The 14,992-nt window shown below is 38.9% G+C and overlaps 1 protein-coding gene across 1 annotated transcript in view; it reads right to left on the reverse strand.

Moving 5' to 3' along the window:
- LOC121472133 (intraflagellar transport associated protein) overlaps nucleotides 1-14,992 on the reverse strand; it is a 63,516-nt gene that overhangs the window by 32,559 nt on the left and 15,965 nt on the right. The window contains exon 2 of the mRNA XM_041723204.1: nucleotides 14,189-14,344. Within this exon, the coding sequence (XP_041579138.1) occupies nucleotides 14,189-14,321 (133 nt within the window). The 5' untranslated portion in view covers nucleotides 14,322-14,344. The remainder of the gene's footprint in view (nucleotides 1-14,188; nucleotides 14,345-14,992) is intronic.

Below are 14,992 nucleotides of genomic sequence, written 5' to 3' on the forward strand. Positions count from 1 at the left end.
AATGATTTTTAGTAAACACAGAGCTGTGTGACCATCGCCACAACTAAGTCTTTAGGTCATTTCCATCGCTCCAAAAAGATCTCTGGTGCTCGTCTGCAGCACTATTCCTATGTCCAACTGCAGGTAACCACTCATCTACTTTTTATAGCTACAGATTTGCTTTCTCTAGACATTCCATATGAATGTGATCTCACAATATGTGGTCTTTGTGCCTGATTTCTTCACTCCGCATAACATCTTTGAGGCTCATCTGTGTTGTAGCATGTGGCAGTACTTCGCTCCTTTTTATCCACTGTCTGGATACAGCTCATTTTGTTTTTTCCATTCACCAGTGAATGGACATGTGGATAGCTTCCACATTTTGTACCCCCTTGATTCTGATGTTGAGTTTGATCCAAGGACCACCAGTGCTAACACAACTCAGTGCCACAGCAGGATGAAACCAAAACAAAAGACGAGGATGGAGTGCCAGCTTCCCTCCACACCCAGACAATGGGAAGAATGCACATACTCGCTGAAGCTAAAATTCTCTGATCGTCTTCTCTCCTTACATGGTCACAGCCTTAGCAGGAGGCCACTCTATTATGTGGTCCTGTTTTCTTCAACTTTGTCTGAAATTACCTGAAACTACCTTTCTTACTGTTCATTGTCTAGCTCTTCCCACTCAAGTGTAAGCCTAAGAAAAGAGGGACCTCTCTGTCAGGAAATTACTTACTCCCAGTTCCTGAAAGGGAAAATATCCCTTCTCCACTCCAAAGGGCATATTAACATTTAAGACTGAAGGTACAGTGATGCTCGACCCTTCTACCAGTGAGTTCACCATTGCCGAGCTGGAAGACTCAAGGAGGAGTTAAGAAAGTCATAAGACATGGCCTCTGCCTGTGAGAAACATAGAATTTATTCGCTTAAAACTCTGACTCAAAGGCACAACATTTTGCGTATCTTTCAGCCAGCATTTCCACATCTAAGAATTTATGCAAAAGAAATAATTATGTGGGTAAAGATTTCACTACAAAGCTAAAAATGTCTAATCTATTCCCTTGAAAATTTTTTACTTAATCAAGGCCTTAGATTTTGCATCTCTTTGAATTTCACGTGTAAAAATTTACCCAAAGCTCATAAATAAGAAGAGTACAAAGGTGTAGCTATTGGAAAAATAAATATATAAATAAGGCCAAAGGCATTGCTAGGACCTACAAGGCTACCCATAGGCATGACTTGTCTGCCCCACACCTGCACACCCTCTGACCTCAGCTCCCCCCTCACCCTTGCCCATGCCACTCTGGCCACGATGACCTCCTCCCTGCTCCTCGATCAGGCTGGGCGCTGCTGTCACCAGGCCTCCACATGGGTTGTTCCCTTGGCCTCAAATGCTTTTCCTTCCAGAATCCACAGGCTTTACTCCACCAGCTCCTACTAATCTTCATTCAATGAGGCCTAATAGGATTACTCTACATAATAATGCAACCATATACCCCCCGCCGGCACTCATGATCCCCCAAATCCTGCTCTGCATACTTTTTTTCTTCTTTCCCAGAGCAGTTACTATCTTCTAACACAAACATTTTTATTCTTATGTTTACTGTTTGTGGCTTTCTCTCCCTTCTAGGATGCAAAGGGCCTGAAGGTAATGACTTCTGTCTCTTTTGGCCACTTACGTGAGCAGTACTTGGCACACAGTAGGTGTTCAATAGACATTTACTGAATGAATGAGGATGTGCAATATAGCATCACTTGTAATATCCAAAAATTGTAAATAACTGAATGTCTAACAAAAAAGAGAATGATTAAATAAATTATGGCATATCCACATAATTGAATACTATGCAGTCTTTAATAATTCTGTTAAATAATCATATTTATTAATTGGGAAGTTCATCATATATTATGTGAAAAAGCAAGTTACAAAAAGTATGTATAGTATGATATCACTTTTATAAAATGTTTATAATAAATTTGCAGAATATATAAATGGATGAAAATATCCAGTTGACCCTGTACTATAATTTAAATTAAATAAATATAAATATATATGTGTGGTTTTTGCATATATAATTATTTAAACCTCATAATACATCTGTGAGTTAGAGGTTACTATATCCATTTTACGGATGATAACACTGAAACTCAGAGATTTTTTTTTTTTAAGATTTCATTTATTTATTCATGAGAGACACACAGAGAGAGAGAGGCAAAGACTCAGGCAGAGGGAGAAGCAGACTCTGTGCAGGGAGCCCAATGTGGGATTTGATCCCGGGTCTCCAGGATCACACCCTGGGCTGAAGGCAGGAGCTAAACCCCTGAGCCACCCAAGGATCCCCTGAAACTCAGAGATTTTAAAAACTTTCCTAAGACCACCTCATTAGGAAGCAGCAGAGCTCAGATTCAAATCCTCATTGTCTCTAAGTCCCATGTTCTTAACTAATATTTGTATCTATACACAAACTAATAAAACAGAACAATTCAGCAAGGAGGTGTACACCCATGGTTTATCTCTAACACACAGGATTACAGTTTTATTAATTAGTTAATTGGATATAGCCTTACCTGTATGAAACAGACACCTCACATAACCATGGCTTAAATGGGATGGAAGTTTATTTCTCTCTCATGTGCTAATACAGATGCAGATAAGCCATGATAATACGGTTATTCTGTTTCACAGAATCATGCCAGAACCCAGACTCCCTCCTTTCTGCTCTCTTATCCCTAGGGCACCACCCCTTCTCTAACATGGTCCAGGATGGTACATGACCACACCCTTGCTCCAGGCAAGATAATTTAAAAGAGAGAGAGAGAGAGAGAGAGAGGAAAGCATGTACCTCTGTTCCCTTCTGTTATTAGGAAGGCATGGTTTAAGATACTGTATCAGGGAGGCACCAAAATAAAGCAGCTCAAACAAGAATTTCATTTCTCTCTCAAGTAACAGTTTAGGGCAAGTGGGCAAGCTCTGTTCCATGAGATGGTCCAGGGATCCAGGCTGGCAGGCTGCTCTGCCATCTTTGGCACATGGCTTCCATCTCTGTATCTACTAAGGATTGCTTCCACAACTGCCTATTTCCAGCCAGGGGAAAAGGATCAAAAGAGTCTAGGGCATGTTTCTTAAAGATAGCACCCGGAAGTTACATGTATCCATTCCCTCACTTCTTATTGGCACAAACTTAGGCAAACAGCTCTACCCAGCTGCAAGGAGGCTGGGAAATGTCATCTTTATTCTGAGGGACCAAGGAGCAGCTAAAAATGTTACTGCTGTAGAAGGAGTAAATTTTCTTGTTTTCCTGTCTGTGTGTGAGCGTGTGTTCATGCCTCTGTTATTTTGTAACTTTTCCACCACAAACAAAAAAAATAAACTTATCTGTAGAGGTGAAAAGCATTTGATCTAACCAAGTGTCTTCTAATCTCCAATCTAGGGAGATAAGCTATAAGTATCTCCTTTCTTCTTAAAAAGTCTTTCCTAGAGATACTAAGAAAAAAAACCACATCTACATACACATTTCATTTACATTTTTTTATATTATAGACCCAAGATTCTTTTAATATTCAACTTTGATGTCCCTCTTTTACATCAAGGTTACCTAGCCATAAAATTTTACACTTGAATAAGTCTTTAAAAGTACCCTCATGTATGAAATACACAGCAAAAAAAGGTACCAAACACACTAAAATTATTAGAGGCACATTTCCTAGAAGTATAGGCAACAAGAGGCCTCTGTGTCCATGTTGTCTCCCAAGGCTCTTGCCCATGCACTTGCTAATGGTGAAATGCTCATAAAGAACACACCTCTTCTGGTAATGACACAAGTAGCCAGATTTCCCTGTGATAGAGTAACTCTCGCCTGTACACACATGCTCTATCATCCTTTGCACTTGGGACAGAATGTATGCTGAACCAAAGGGTCACCCTAAGATTCTGTAAGCGAGTATACCCTAGCATCTGTATCAGCAAGACTACAGTAAAATTATTCCTGTAACCCATCATTCTTTTTTACTGTCAAAGTTCCTTTTAAATAATATAAAATGGTGACATTAAACAAACAAACAAGACTATGGCTAAAGTAAAACAATGGCTCTTGCCCTATGGATGGGGGGTGTAAACAATTTCATGAAAGCTGTGGACCTTATTCTTAGGAAAAATGCAACATGTACAAAAGCATTTTGTGGAATACATACATCTCCCCGTATCTCTCCTTGATCTCATTGAGGGCGTATTTCCAAAAGTTGGTCCAGGAGTCAAGGCTCTTGGTCTGTACACTAGCATTGCTAAGCCACAATCTGGGGACTGATTCCCCAAGAATCCACATTTTAATAAGCATCTCCCAGGTGATACTTAAGGTAAGATGCCCAAGTAAAGATTCCTTGGAGTAGAACGTAATAATAGAGAATTAAAAACAGAGGGAGGTCCAGGCTCCTTGTTATGGAATGGAGTACATCACAGGGATGAAAGGTAACAGCACAAGACTATAGTCAATGGAATTTTAATAGGGTTGTATGGTGACAGATGGTAGCTACACACATGGTGAGCACACTACAAAGTAAACAGTTGTTGAATCACACTGTTGTATACCTGAAACTAATGTAACACTGTGTGTCAATTACACTTCAATTAAAAAAAAATGTAGTATCTGATATCTTTGTCAAAGTATTTAAATACCTTTGCATAAGGTTCTGTGCAAACATACTACGTAGTCTATCCACCAGAGGCCAGTGTAGGATTGTTCCCTCAACTGCATAGTCTTACACGATACAGTAGACCCCACATTCCACAATATATACCATAGACATGGTTTTCTGACTCCATCAAGGAACAGGACGCGGACAGCTAACACTGTAAACAAATATTTTACCTATTTTATATTGTAGATTCAAGATTTCTTTAATATTTAACCTCGATGTTTCTCTTTTAAGTCATAAATCATCCCTATAAATGAAACGACGCTGGAGTACATCTTTAAAACCTACCGGGTACCTTCACATATGTGTCACCTGATTCACATCCCAACCGTATGAGACACACGGAACAGGAAAAATTATCCCTGATTTACAGATTCAGAGAGATCAAGTGGCAGGTCTGCAGTGTCAAAGAATTAATACATGCCTAGACCAGGTCTTCTGAATCCTAAGCTCCAACAGAACCCTTTCCATTACACCGGCCCTGCCCGCAACAAAATGAGAAATATAAGGGCAGTCCACTAAACTCTTCATAAAACTAAATCCCAACAGCCTAAGAAATTTTCCTTCACCCTGAGATCAGGCTCTTCCTCTGCTGCCTGCACAGCGGTGCATCGACCTAGACACCTTTTTTATTCACACGGGTTGGAGAAAGGCAGGGCAAGTAATTTTTTCTCTCTCCTTTACAAATAAATGCTTTTTAGGGGTTTTCTAGCTTTATGAGGTAGAACAGCAACTTCTGCACAAATCTGTCACAATCTAGGGCTCATTCATTGGCATACAGCATTAGGGCAATGCAAGAACACATTTAAATTGTTACAGGTCTTTCACACTCCCTCATTTTTTGAGGGTACTTCAGCATGTCCCTCATAATTTTTTTTTAAAGCTTGAAGTCAGAAAAGGAGAAAAAGTCTGAAAACAATCATTCTGATTGTTCCTTTTTAAACTCCTAGCGAGTGTTTATTCTAATCTACAACTGAGTCCCCCAGACCAAAGGCAATATTCTGGATATTATTTTATCAGCACTATGCAAAGAGTGGTTAGTATTACTTTACCAATTGACCTCTAAGCATTCAATATGTTTGACTGCTAGTGTGCCTTCACACATCTAGAGCATTTGAAACACGGAGCACACAGAAATAAGAATGACATCTCAGACTAGAGGACTCTGTCTCATTTATTTTATATTCCCAGATTTTAGCTCGATGCCTAAAATATAGGACAGGAACACAGTTGAAACTGAAACGATCTCAACATTTGTAAGAACTGCATGGATACTTTAACTGAGGGCTAAGCTTAACACCCAGAAATTAGATGACTGGCTACAAGTCACAAAAAGCATAACTGATGGAGAAGAAAGGGAAAATGCGGCACTTGATCCAAAATCCCTTTTTTCTAATCAGCAATCCATACACATAAAACCAAATGCGAAGGTAGACTTATGGTAGGCTTAGCCCAGAAACACATGAAGATAGTATGATTCTTCTCCATGCTTCGAGGACAATGAGCTACCTCGCACCACTTTAATCTATCTCATTTGGAGGAATTCAAGTGAGGGGGTGGGGAGATAGTAACAACCTCAGACTAGACAGACTGTGGTTTGATTTTCATACAAAGATGAGTTGGGTTGCAATAAAGTTTCCTGTTTGAATCCTTTTGGGTTTAGCTGACCATTTCAAAGAAAATATTATTGTTCCACGGCTGAAAGATTCCAGATTTGAAAGCCACTCACATTTGAATACAGACCCACTCAACTGAATCAAAGAACACAGTCTTACAACCACCTTGGTTTCAAGTTAAGGAATTTATTCTTTCTCTTCAAGTATAACAATACGTTGAACAGTGATTAGTAAAAAATATAATGTCTCAAGTGAAAGACAAACACATCCAAAACAACTGTGCATTCATTACTGTTTCCATCAGCTACTTACAGGTTGACTGTGACCATCTTAAAAGTTTATTTGGCCACTAGCAGTTTTCTGCTCCTATTTTGTAAAAGTTCAAGATTCCATTTGCCTAAGAAAATTCACCTCTCTTTCATATGCACACACAATGTATATATATAATATATACATGTTGAAAACATACAAAGAAAATTATTCTTTATTTGTACACCAACCAAATTAAAAAGCTATGATATTTTATTTCACTGAGAAAACACACTGGAAATTTATTGCAACAAAATACTATGCATTAAAAACACTGCCAAAAATAAATTTAATGGTTATAATTCAAAATGTTGTAAATACTTAAACACATTTTCTCTCCTTTATCCAATTACACCTGAACTACAGGAGACACAAAACAAATGATCATCTATGGACCAAACATTCATGTGTAGAATATGAATTGTAACAAACGCAGCTGAAGATTTACGCTAATACATCTAAAACAAAATAGCTTAATAAGCTCAAAATGTATCATAATTTGCAGGGGGGGAATCTCCTTCCAGCACTGAACTGGTGGTTTTCTGTGTTTCCTAATTTGTCAATCTGTTCCCTAAATGTAGTGATTTAGTGATGACAAAAGAAATAGAGAAACAAATGAAAATTGCTTAACTATAGTTTACAGATGTTCCCCCAGAAAAAGAATAGGTTAATGCTGCTGGTGCTATTTCTTCCACAGGGCTCTGCTATAAACTCACTTTGTGCAACACTTTTTCCTCCTTCGGCCTTCTTGGTGATATTTGGTACTGTGTTTTGACAAAGAAGTCACATCCATATGGCTACTGATATAAAAACCAATATAAATCAATATAAAACCACGAACTTTTTTCTTCTTTTATTCTTTTCAGCAATACCAAAAAGTAAAAAAGTCAATATAAAACCACGAACTTTTTTCTTCTTTTATTCTTTTCAGCAATACCAAAAAGTAAAAAACCTCGAAGCTTTGACAGGGCTTCCTTATTCTCTCCCTTGGGATGCCAGGCTAATTAGTGGGGTTTTCCTCATATGATGCCTCCTACAACTTTCTCTTGAGGTTAACATGGCAATGACCTATGTCTTAAGTCAAAGTAAGTTTACTGCTATTTGCCCTGTTTTCCACTGTGCGCTTCACTGTTAAACTCATATTTGCAAAAGTGCCTCCCAAGCTGCTTTTTTTTTTTTTTTTCCTGTGTGGCTAACGGAAAAAAGAAGAAAAAAAAAAGAGAGAGAGAAACAGAAAGACACTGCAAATGGCCTGTGAAGTAAAAACACCACTCACTATTCAGTAGGGAATTAAAGTGAGTGATAACAACGGCACAGAAAACGTGGCGTGAGTGCCACCTGGAAGCAGAAAGCCGGGCAGTTCGTTTCCAGCTTCCTCTGGCAGGCAATCTGCCAGTTGCAAGGGTATCAAAACAATGTTAAGCCCGCTGGTCTCTGTCTAATTCTCGACTGAAAACAACTGCAAAAGGCTACACAGCAAGGATTATTTGTTGTTGTTGTGTTTTCTTTTTATGAGAGAAAGCTGTTTTTATGCTCCACTGAAATTCCTTGCCTGCTCTGAGATTGGTAAGAGGGCCAGCTGCTTTCTATATTTTTCTCTGCGGTATTTTTCTACAGCAGATTTTAAATGCATCCTTCAGACTGGGAAGAGGCTCTTTGCACCCCTATGGAAGTTTAAAGATGCGTTTTTCTAACATTACAATTCAAGAGAGCTTTGGGGACCAAAATGATATGTCAGCTTTGGAGGTGTGCTGTTTTATGCGCTGTCACCACTTTCATTTTTAATTACATTTTTTAGAAGTTGTCACGTATGAGAAGTGATATTCCTTTGGCTGAACTGACAACTCACAACTTATCAGGCCGGAAGTGTAAAAGCAAATCCCAGCCCAGGATTCTAAGCTCTTGACAGAACAGACGCTCAATAAGGAAAGAAACAAAAGCCTCCTGAAATGAGAACTGCACACCTTTGAACAAGTCACTCGGCCTCTGTGGGCCTTGGCCTCTCCCAGGAAAGACACTTGTGACTCATCTTTGACTCCTTCTTCTCCCTCATCTGGTGTCATTCACCTGCTGCCAAGTGCTGTGAGAATCTCATCAGCCTTCCCTGCTCTACGTGTCCCCCTTCCACTGCCCTGCTCCACATCTCCACAGACATACTTCAGCTCAGGGTCCTTGCTGGTCTCCCTGACTCTAATTGTTTCTCTCCTTTTCTTCCTCTGCCTTTCAAAATCACTTGCCATGTCTGCTTCTCTGTGTGGGGGACTGCATTATCAGAACTGTCGTCTAAACCAGTGGTTCTCAAGACTAGTGGTACAGCCAGCCATATTATCAGTTGAGAGCCCTGTGAACCTAAAAATTCCAGATCCCTCACTATAGAGCCTCTTGTTTATTAAGCCCAGGATTGTGTCTGGATATCTTTAATCTCATACGAGTTTGGTATTATAAAAGGTTTTCTGGAGGCACCTGGGTGGCTCAGGGGTTGAGCGTCTGCCTTCAGGTTAGGTCGTGATCCTGGGGTTCTGAGATCGAGTCCCGCATCGGGCTCCCCGCAGGGAGCCTGCTTCTCTGTCTGCCTATGTCTCTGCCTGTGTCTCTGTGTCTCTCATGAATAAATAAATAAAATCTTTAAAAAATAGTAAAAATAAAAATAAATAAAACTTAAACTAAGTGAAATTTAAAACTCAGTAGGCAGCACTAGCTACATTTCAAGTACCCAACTGCCTGCCACATGTGATTACAGCCTCTGTTGTATTGGACAATGCAGACCTAACGATCACATAATAAGGTAACTGTACATTCCTGAAATTTGCAATGGTGATAGAGCATTGGCATAGCTTCTTAAAGAACTAAACGTGAATAAAATAAAAAAGATGGATTAAGCTCTCATGATTACATAAGATTACTAAAAACTAAGAAAAATTGAAACCCCTTTAGAGGCTTTGAAACTCTTAAGAGTTTGGAACAATGAAAGGCCAGACCAACACCAGTCTGTAAAGCCACAGGCACTGGCCATTTGTCCTGAATATTCTACCTTAGAGGGAATTTAACTCAAATATTAACAAGTATCAATGGAGAAGGGAGGCTGAATTGATGGGATATTTTTCAAAGATATGTTGAAAGAATAATAAAATGCTTAAAAGCACAAAGTATTGCGAGCAAAATGAGAATGGCATAAAGAAAACTAGAAACGAAATCACACATCAAAATCAGAAACAAGATCTTTGATCTAGACATAAACAGGTTAAAGTAGATAAATACAGCAGTGCCTAGGAAGCTGTTATATGGTAATACAGAAACTGGTAGGATCACTAGGGAACTGGAGCCTGTGCGTTTTAAGATTGAGAGAATGAAAAACAAAGACTTATTTAACAATCATAAAAATCACAGTAGATTCATTTCAATTTCCAAACTATTTTAAGTTAAACAGTTGGTAAAGTGCGTAACTTGAGAGAAAATTGATCATGTCGCCTGAAGAACAAAATCAGAACAATAAATGTGTGTGTGTGTGTGTGTGAGAGAGAGAGAGAGAGAGAGAGAAAGATTGAGAACTGGATGTAACTACTGTAACCCCATCCCACCCCAAGGTTTCTACTATATGTAACAAAATGGACTTGAAAAGATTGAATGTCCATTTCTAAGTCACTGGCTTCTTAAATATAGAATTTCGGTGTGACTGCGATATGAGAAGTCACTAACACTAAAAAATGGGAGTAGATGTCTCCCAAATCAGATCATGGGGTAATCCTGGTGTGGAAAGAAATTAGAAATGACTCTCACCCTTACTAAAACAAGGCTACGTCTCCACCTCCGCCATACATTAAAGAATATACACATTAATACTAAGACAAATGGAAACATGATCCAAAGGACAATCAACAATGGAGGCATTTTTTAACATTTTTAACTTGGCTCTCAGCTGTCAAAACTTCCTGCGCTCTATTTTATTTATGTCTTAGGACCCAAGGCAAGTTTTGGTTCAGTGGTTACCGCAGACTCACCGTGGGCATCCTCTCCAATGGGTAGATTTTACTGCCCTCCCCACCCAAGGGCTGGACGGCCCTCCTCTGAGCTGTCAGAGAACTTCATGCCTTTCTCCATGATGATACTCATTATCATTCACTAGTGTAATGTTTTATTTACTTATCTATCTTTCTTCCTGGACTATGAGTGCTTGAAAACACAAACTATATCTTATTTCTGGATCCTCAGCACCTAAAACAGTATCTAGATTGTTAAGATACACTGAATGAATGAATGAATGAATGAATGAATGAATGAATTAGCAGAAAATTAAATATACATTTGCATATCTGTGTTTTTATTTTTTTTTTAAATTTTATTTATTTATGATAGGCACACAGTGAGAGAGAGAGAAGCAGAGACATAGGCAGAGGGAGAAGCAGGCTCCATGCACCGGGAGCCCGACGTGGGATTCGATCCCGGGTCTCCAGGATCGCGCCCCGGGCCAAAGGCAGGCGCCAAACCGCTGCGCCACCCAGGGATCCCATATCTGTGTTTTTATAACATAAGCAAATGATAGAAATATGTCGGACGAGGAAAAAGCACTTTTTTCCTTTAGATGGGAAGTTTAGAAAGACCTGTAAATTAATCACATTCACAAAGAAATGGAGATGCCAAAGATTGAAACTTGGCCTCTTATCTTTACCCACAGTAATATCAACAATATAATAACATCTTCACCAATAATGAGTAAAACTAAAATCTGCACACTGATTTTCCTAATACAAATTTTACAACTCGGTCTTACTCTCTCGAACTGATGACACTACTGAGAATTCAATTATAACCACCTGTTTAAAACAAATAATTAATGTGTCTCTTTAGACATTTTGATAGAACATTGTATCTATTACCAAGTATGTACCATTGTTTAAAACACCAGAGTTGCTTTAAAAAAAAAAAAAAAAAAGCAAAAACAAACCCTGCAAAACATGATGAACATCAGCTTACTGGAGAAAGGATTTTGCTACAATATTTACAGTTTCCAACGATTTTTAACAGTCTGTAGCAGCTATGCGAACTTCTTTCAATCAGGCTATAGTTTAATTTTTTCATGGAAATATTTTTAATAGGATTACTGACCCTTTTAACACTCTTGGAAAGAAAATGAATCCTATAAGCATTCTGGCATATAACTATTATAAAAATAAACAGAACAGTCAATCAAGGGAAATTGTAATAGATTCTAGAAACCAAACTTAGTCAAGAAATGTACACGACTATGCGAGGTGATAACCACTTATGGAGGGAAGATTCTACACATCAGCAAAACAACCAAGCACAGCAAGACAAATGAAGGGCTGGAAAGAAGGGGGAAAGTTTGAAGAAACAGCTTTCATGTTTTCCTTAAAACAGAACTAACCACATTCACTTCGCTCAATCCCGCGGGCTATCACTCGACTCCTAGGCTGTCCCTAATTGCTGTTTGGCTTTTCGGAAGGTACTTCAATGTTTCAGGGGGGACAAGGATGCTTACTGATTTAAGACACATTTTTGCACTCACAATTCTTTATGCTTTAGGAGGAATTTTTTCAGGTCATTAGTTTATAATGTGAACTGGCGCCTAGGGATATTTTGAAAGGAGAAAAAAAAAAAAAGAAGAAGAAGAGTGTGCTTGGAAATGCAGTTTATGTGACTTGCGTCATCATTTATTTCAGCTCAGTTTGAGACCCAAAACTGAGCTTGAAATGAAGTCACCACTCCACAACAGTTTCTTTCTCAGCATGCAATGACCTTACAGAAATTTGAAAACAGTATATATCCCTTACCCTCAAAACAAAAACATCACAACCTCTTCAAAATATCCAAGTGCCTGCAAGAAGTTCTTACGTTCTCAGAGCATGAAAATAAAGTCAGCTTTACAAGTAATTTCCAAAATAATTTGGATTATCAAATACCATTGGCATTCAAAACGTATTAATCCTGCTAGCTTTAGCCTTGTTTCCACAACCCCAACCCACCATTCACACTGCCCTGTTTGGGAGAAAGAAAAACCATCTACCCAAACCAAGTTCATACACCAGAAGTTGATTTGGCCATTAATCTAGATTCATTTGATCCACATCTCATGTCAAAATAGATCATTCACAGCCCCAAAGTAAACTAGACATTTCCTAATTTTTCCATTAAGTGTAAATAAAAACATAGTCCACAGTTTAAATGTGTAAACAAGACAAATATCGATATTCCAACTATCTTACTGAAGAAACAGGGTAGAATCACTTTTCTTCACTGTAAATATCCTTCTTGCATATTTGTTAAGGACACAGGAATCATGACTTAAAATCACGAAGTCAAGTATCTTGAAAGGGTCATCACCCCCACCCCCACCCCCAAGATTATGAAACACCCTGTTCTCAATCGGGTACACATTAGAATCACCACAGGAATTTTTTAAAAATACAGATTCCTGGGCCCCAGCTAAGATTCAGAGGGGGCTCTAGGATCACCATGCTCTAAAAGCCCCCCCAGGTGAGCCCAAAGTGCAGGAAGGTGGAGAACCAAGTGTAGATCCATGCAGATCAATAACCCACAAAGGACCAAGTGGAGAGACCAAAATGTTTAACAGCAGGTCCGTCTGAAACAGAACCCAGAACAAACATTACAAGCTCAAACGCCTACAGGAGCCACTTGGGTGAATGAAGCATGCAAGGTATATATACAGATGTTTTTAGAATGTGTGAGTGCCAGAGGGTGTGACAGACGACAGGGGGGCGGGGTGGGGGGGGGGGGGGGGTGGTACGGTGCAAGGGTTCCCAAGCTCTAGCTGCTATTGTCATTGAGGAAATAAAAGGTAACAGGTCTTCCCTCATCATCAGAAAAAACAAACAAACAAAAACCTACAAGTCAAGATTTTCATGTAAAATGTCCCAACTTTTAAAATTTCGCTCAATTGAAAAAAAACGTAAGACACATAATGAAACACAACATGGGCCTGGCCTTTAGGTTTCAGTTCATCACTTCTTGTCTAAAGGCTTATTTCCATTCTATAGAAACCCTAGGCGCCATCACCATCACAATGACAACACAGTACCCATTCATTCAGTATTTAGGTGTTAGCCACTATGCTCACTTTTACTTGGATTACCTTACTTAACCTTTATCAACCTTTAAGGTACTATTATTACCTCCTTTAGTCAAACCCTTCCCCTAAGCTCACATACCCATTTGGATGCCAGGATCCAAATGAACAGTGTGACTCCATAGCCTATCCTATACTATATTTCTTAAAAGCTTTAAATACACCTTAAAAAACCTCTACTCTTTGCAGGTACAAAAATAATTGTAATAATTGTAAACAACTGTTTCTTCAAAAATAAAGCAATTCTACAAAATGATTTCTCAGGTCCTTTTTAATTCTCAAATGTGATGGCCCTGATACAACTCTTGGTTGTATAAAAATGTTGGTATTGACATGCATCGGACTCACACGCCTGATATGAATCACCTGATCAAAGGAAAGGAATGAATGACGCTTATTAAATAGTCTTTTTGAAAAGGCAGGAAAGACTTTAAATTATAATAAAATTATTTCTCACTACTGCTGTAGAAAGTTTACTTCTCCATTTTACCTTTTGAAAGATGAGTAAAAGTGCTCAGAAATTCTTCATATGTTTGCTCATGGCAATTAACAAACTTATCCAAGACTTCTTCAATTAATCGATCTTCATCCATGACCTCCAATTCTGATATTTGGGCAGGCATTCCTAGTCATGAGGCCACTTTATCTAGGAGACAAAGAAAAACATCGGCTAGAGAGAGCCTCCCTGAAAATACAGAAATTCAAAGTCTTTCAAGGTGAGATGGACTTCAAAGGGTATGTGAACCACCCACCCAATGACAACAGTAACAGCTAATATTTATTAGCTACTTATTTAGCACGTTATTATGTATCAAGGGCTGTTCTGGGCATGTTAATGCTAACTCCATAACAATCCGAGCTCAGGCTGCCAGAGCCAGTAGGTAGAAGTAACTGGTTCTAAAGCCAGATTCTAGAATCCATGACCTTACACACTTTACCATGTTTCGCTCTATCCACTGTGCGACACTGCCCCTACCATGTACTATCCTACGATTGCTGCCAAACGATTGACTTGTCTGCGCTCTAACACACCCCGGGACTAGGAGCTCTGAGCATTCCAAAGAAACCTCTGGAAAGCTCTATTCAAGGCTTCTTTTAAATCTCTCTCCCTGTATATTTCCCCAACACGGTCCCTGAGCCCCTGAGATCATATTGAATCATTTCAATCCTTCTTATACATGACATCTTCCCAAATATTTGAACAGGCCTATTCTGCTCCTTCTCAATTTTATTTCATTCACCTTAGTTTCTTTTTTCAAAACGCAGCTCAGAATTCGGTTTCTCTCTAAAGGCT

Source organism: Vulpes lagopus, chromosome 11 (assembly GCF_018345385.1).
Source record: "Vulpes lagopus strain Blue_001 chromosome 11, ASM1834538v1, whole genome shotgun sequence".
NCBI classification, from domain to species: domain Eukaryota; kingdom Metazoa; phylum Chordata; class Mammalia; order Carnivora; family Canidae; genus Vulpes; species Vulpes lagopus.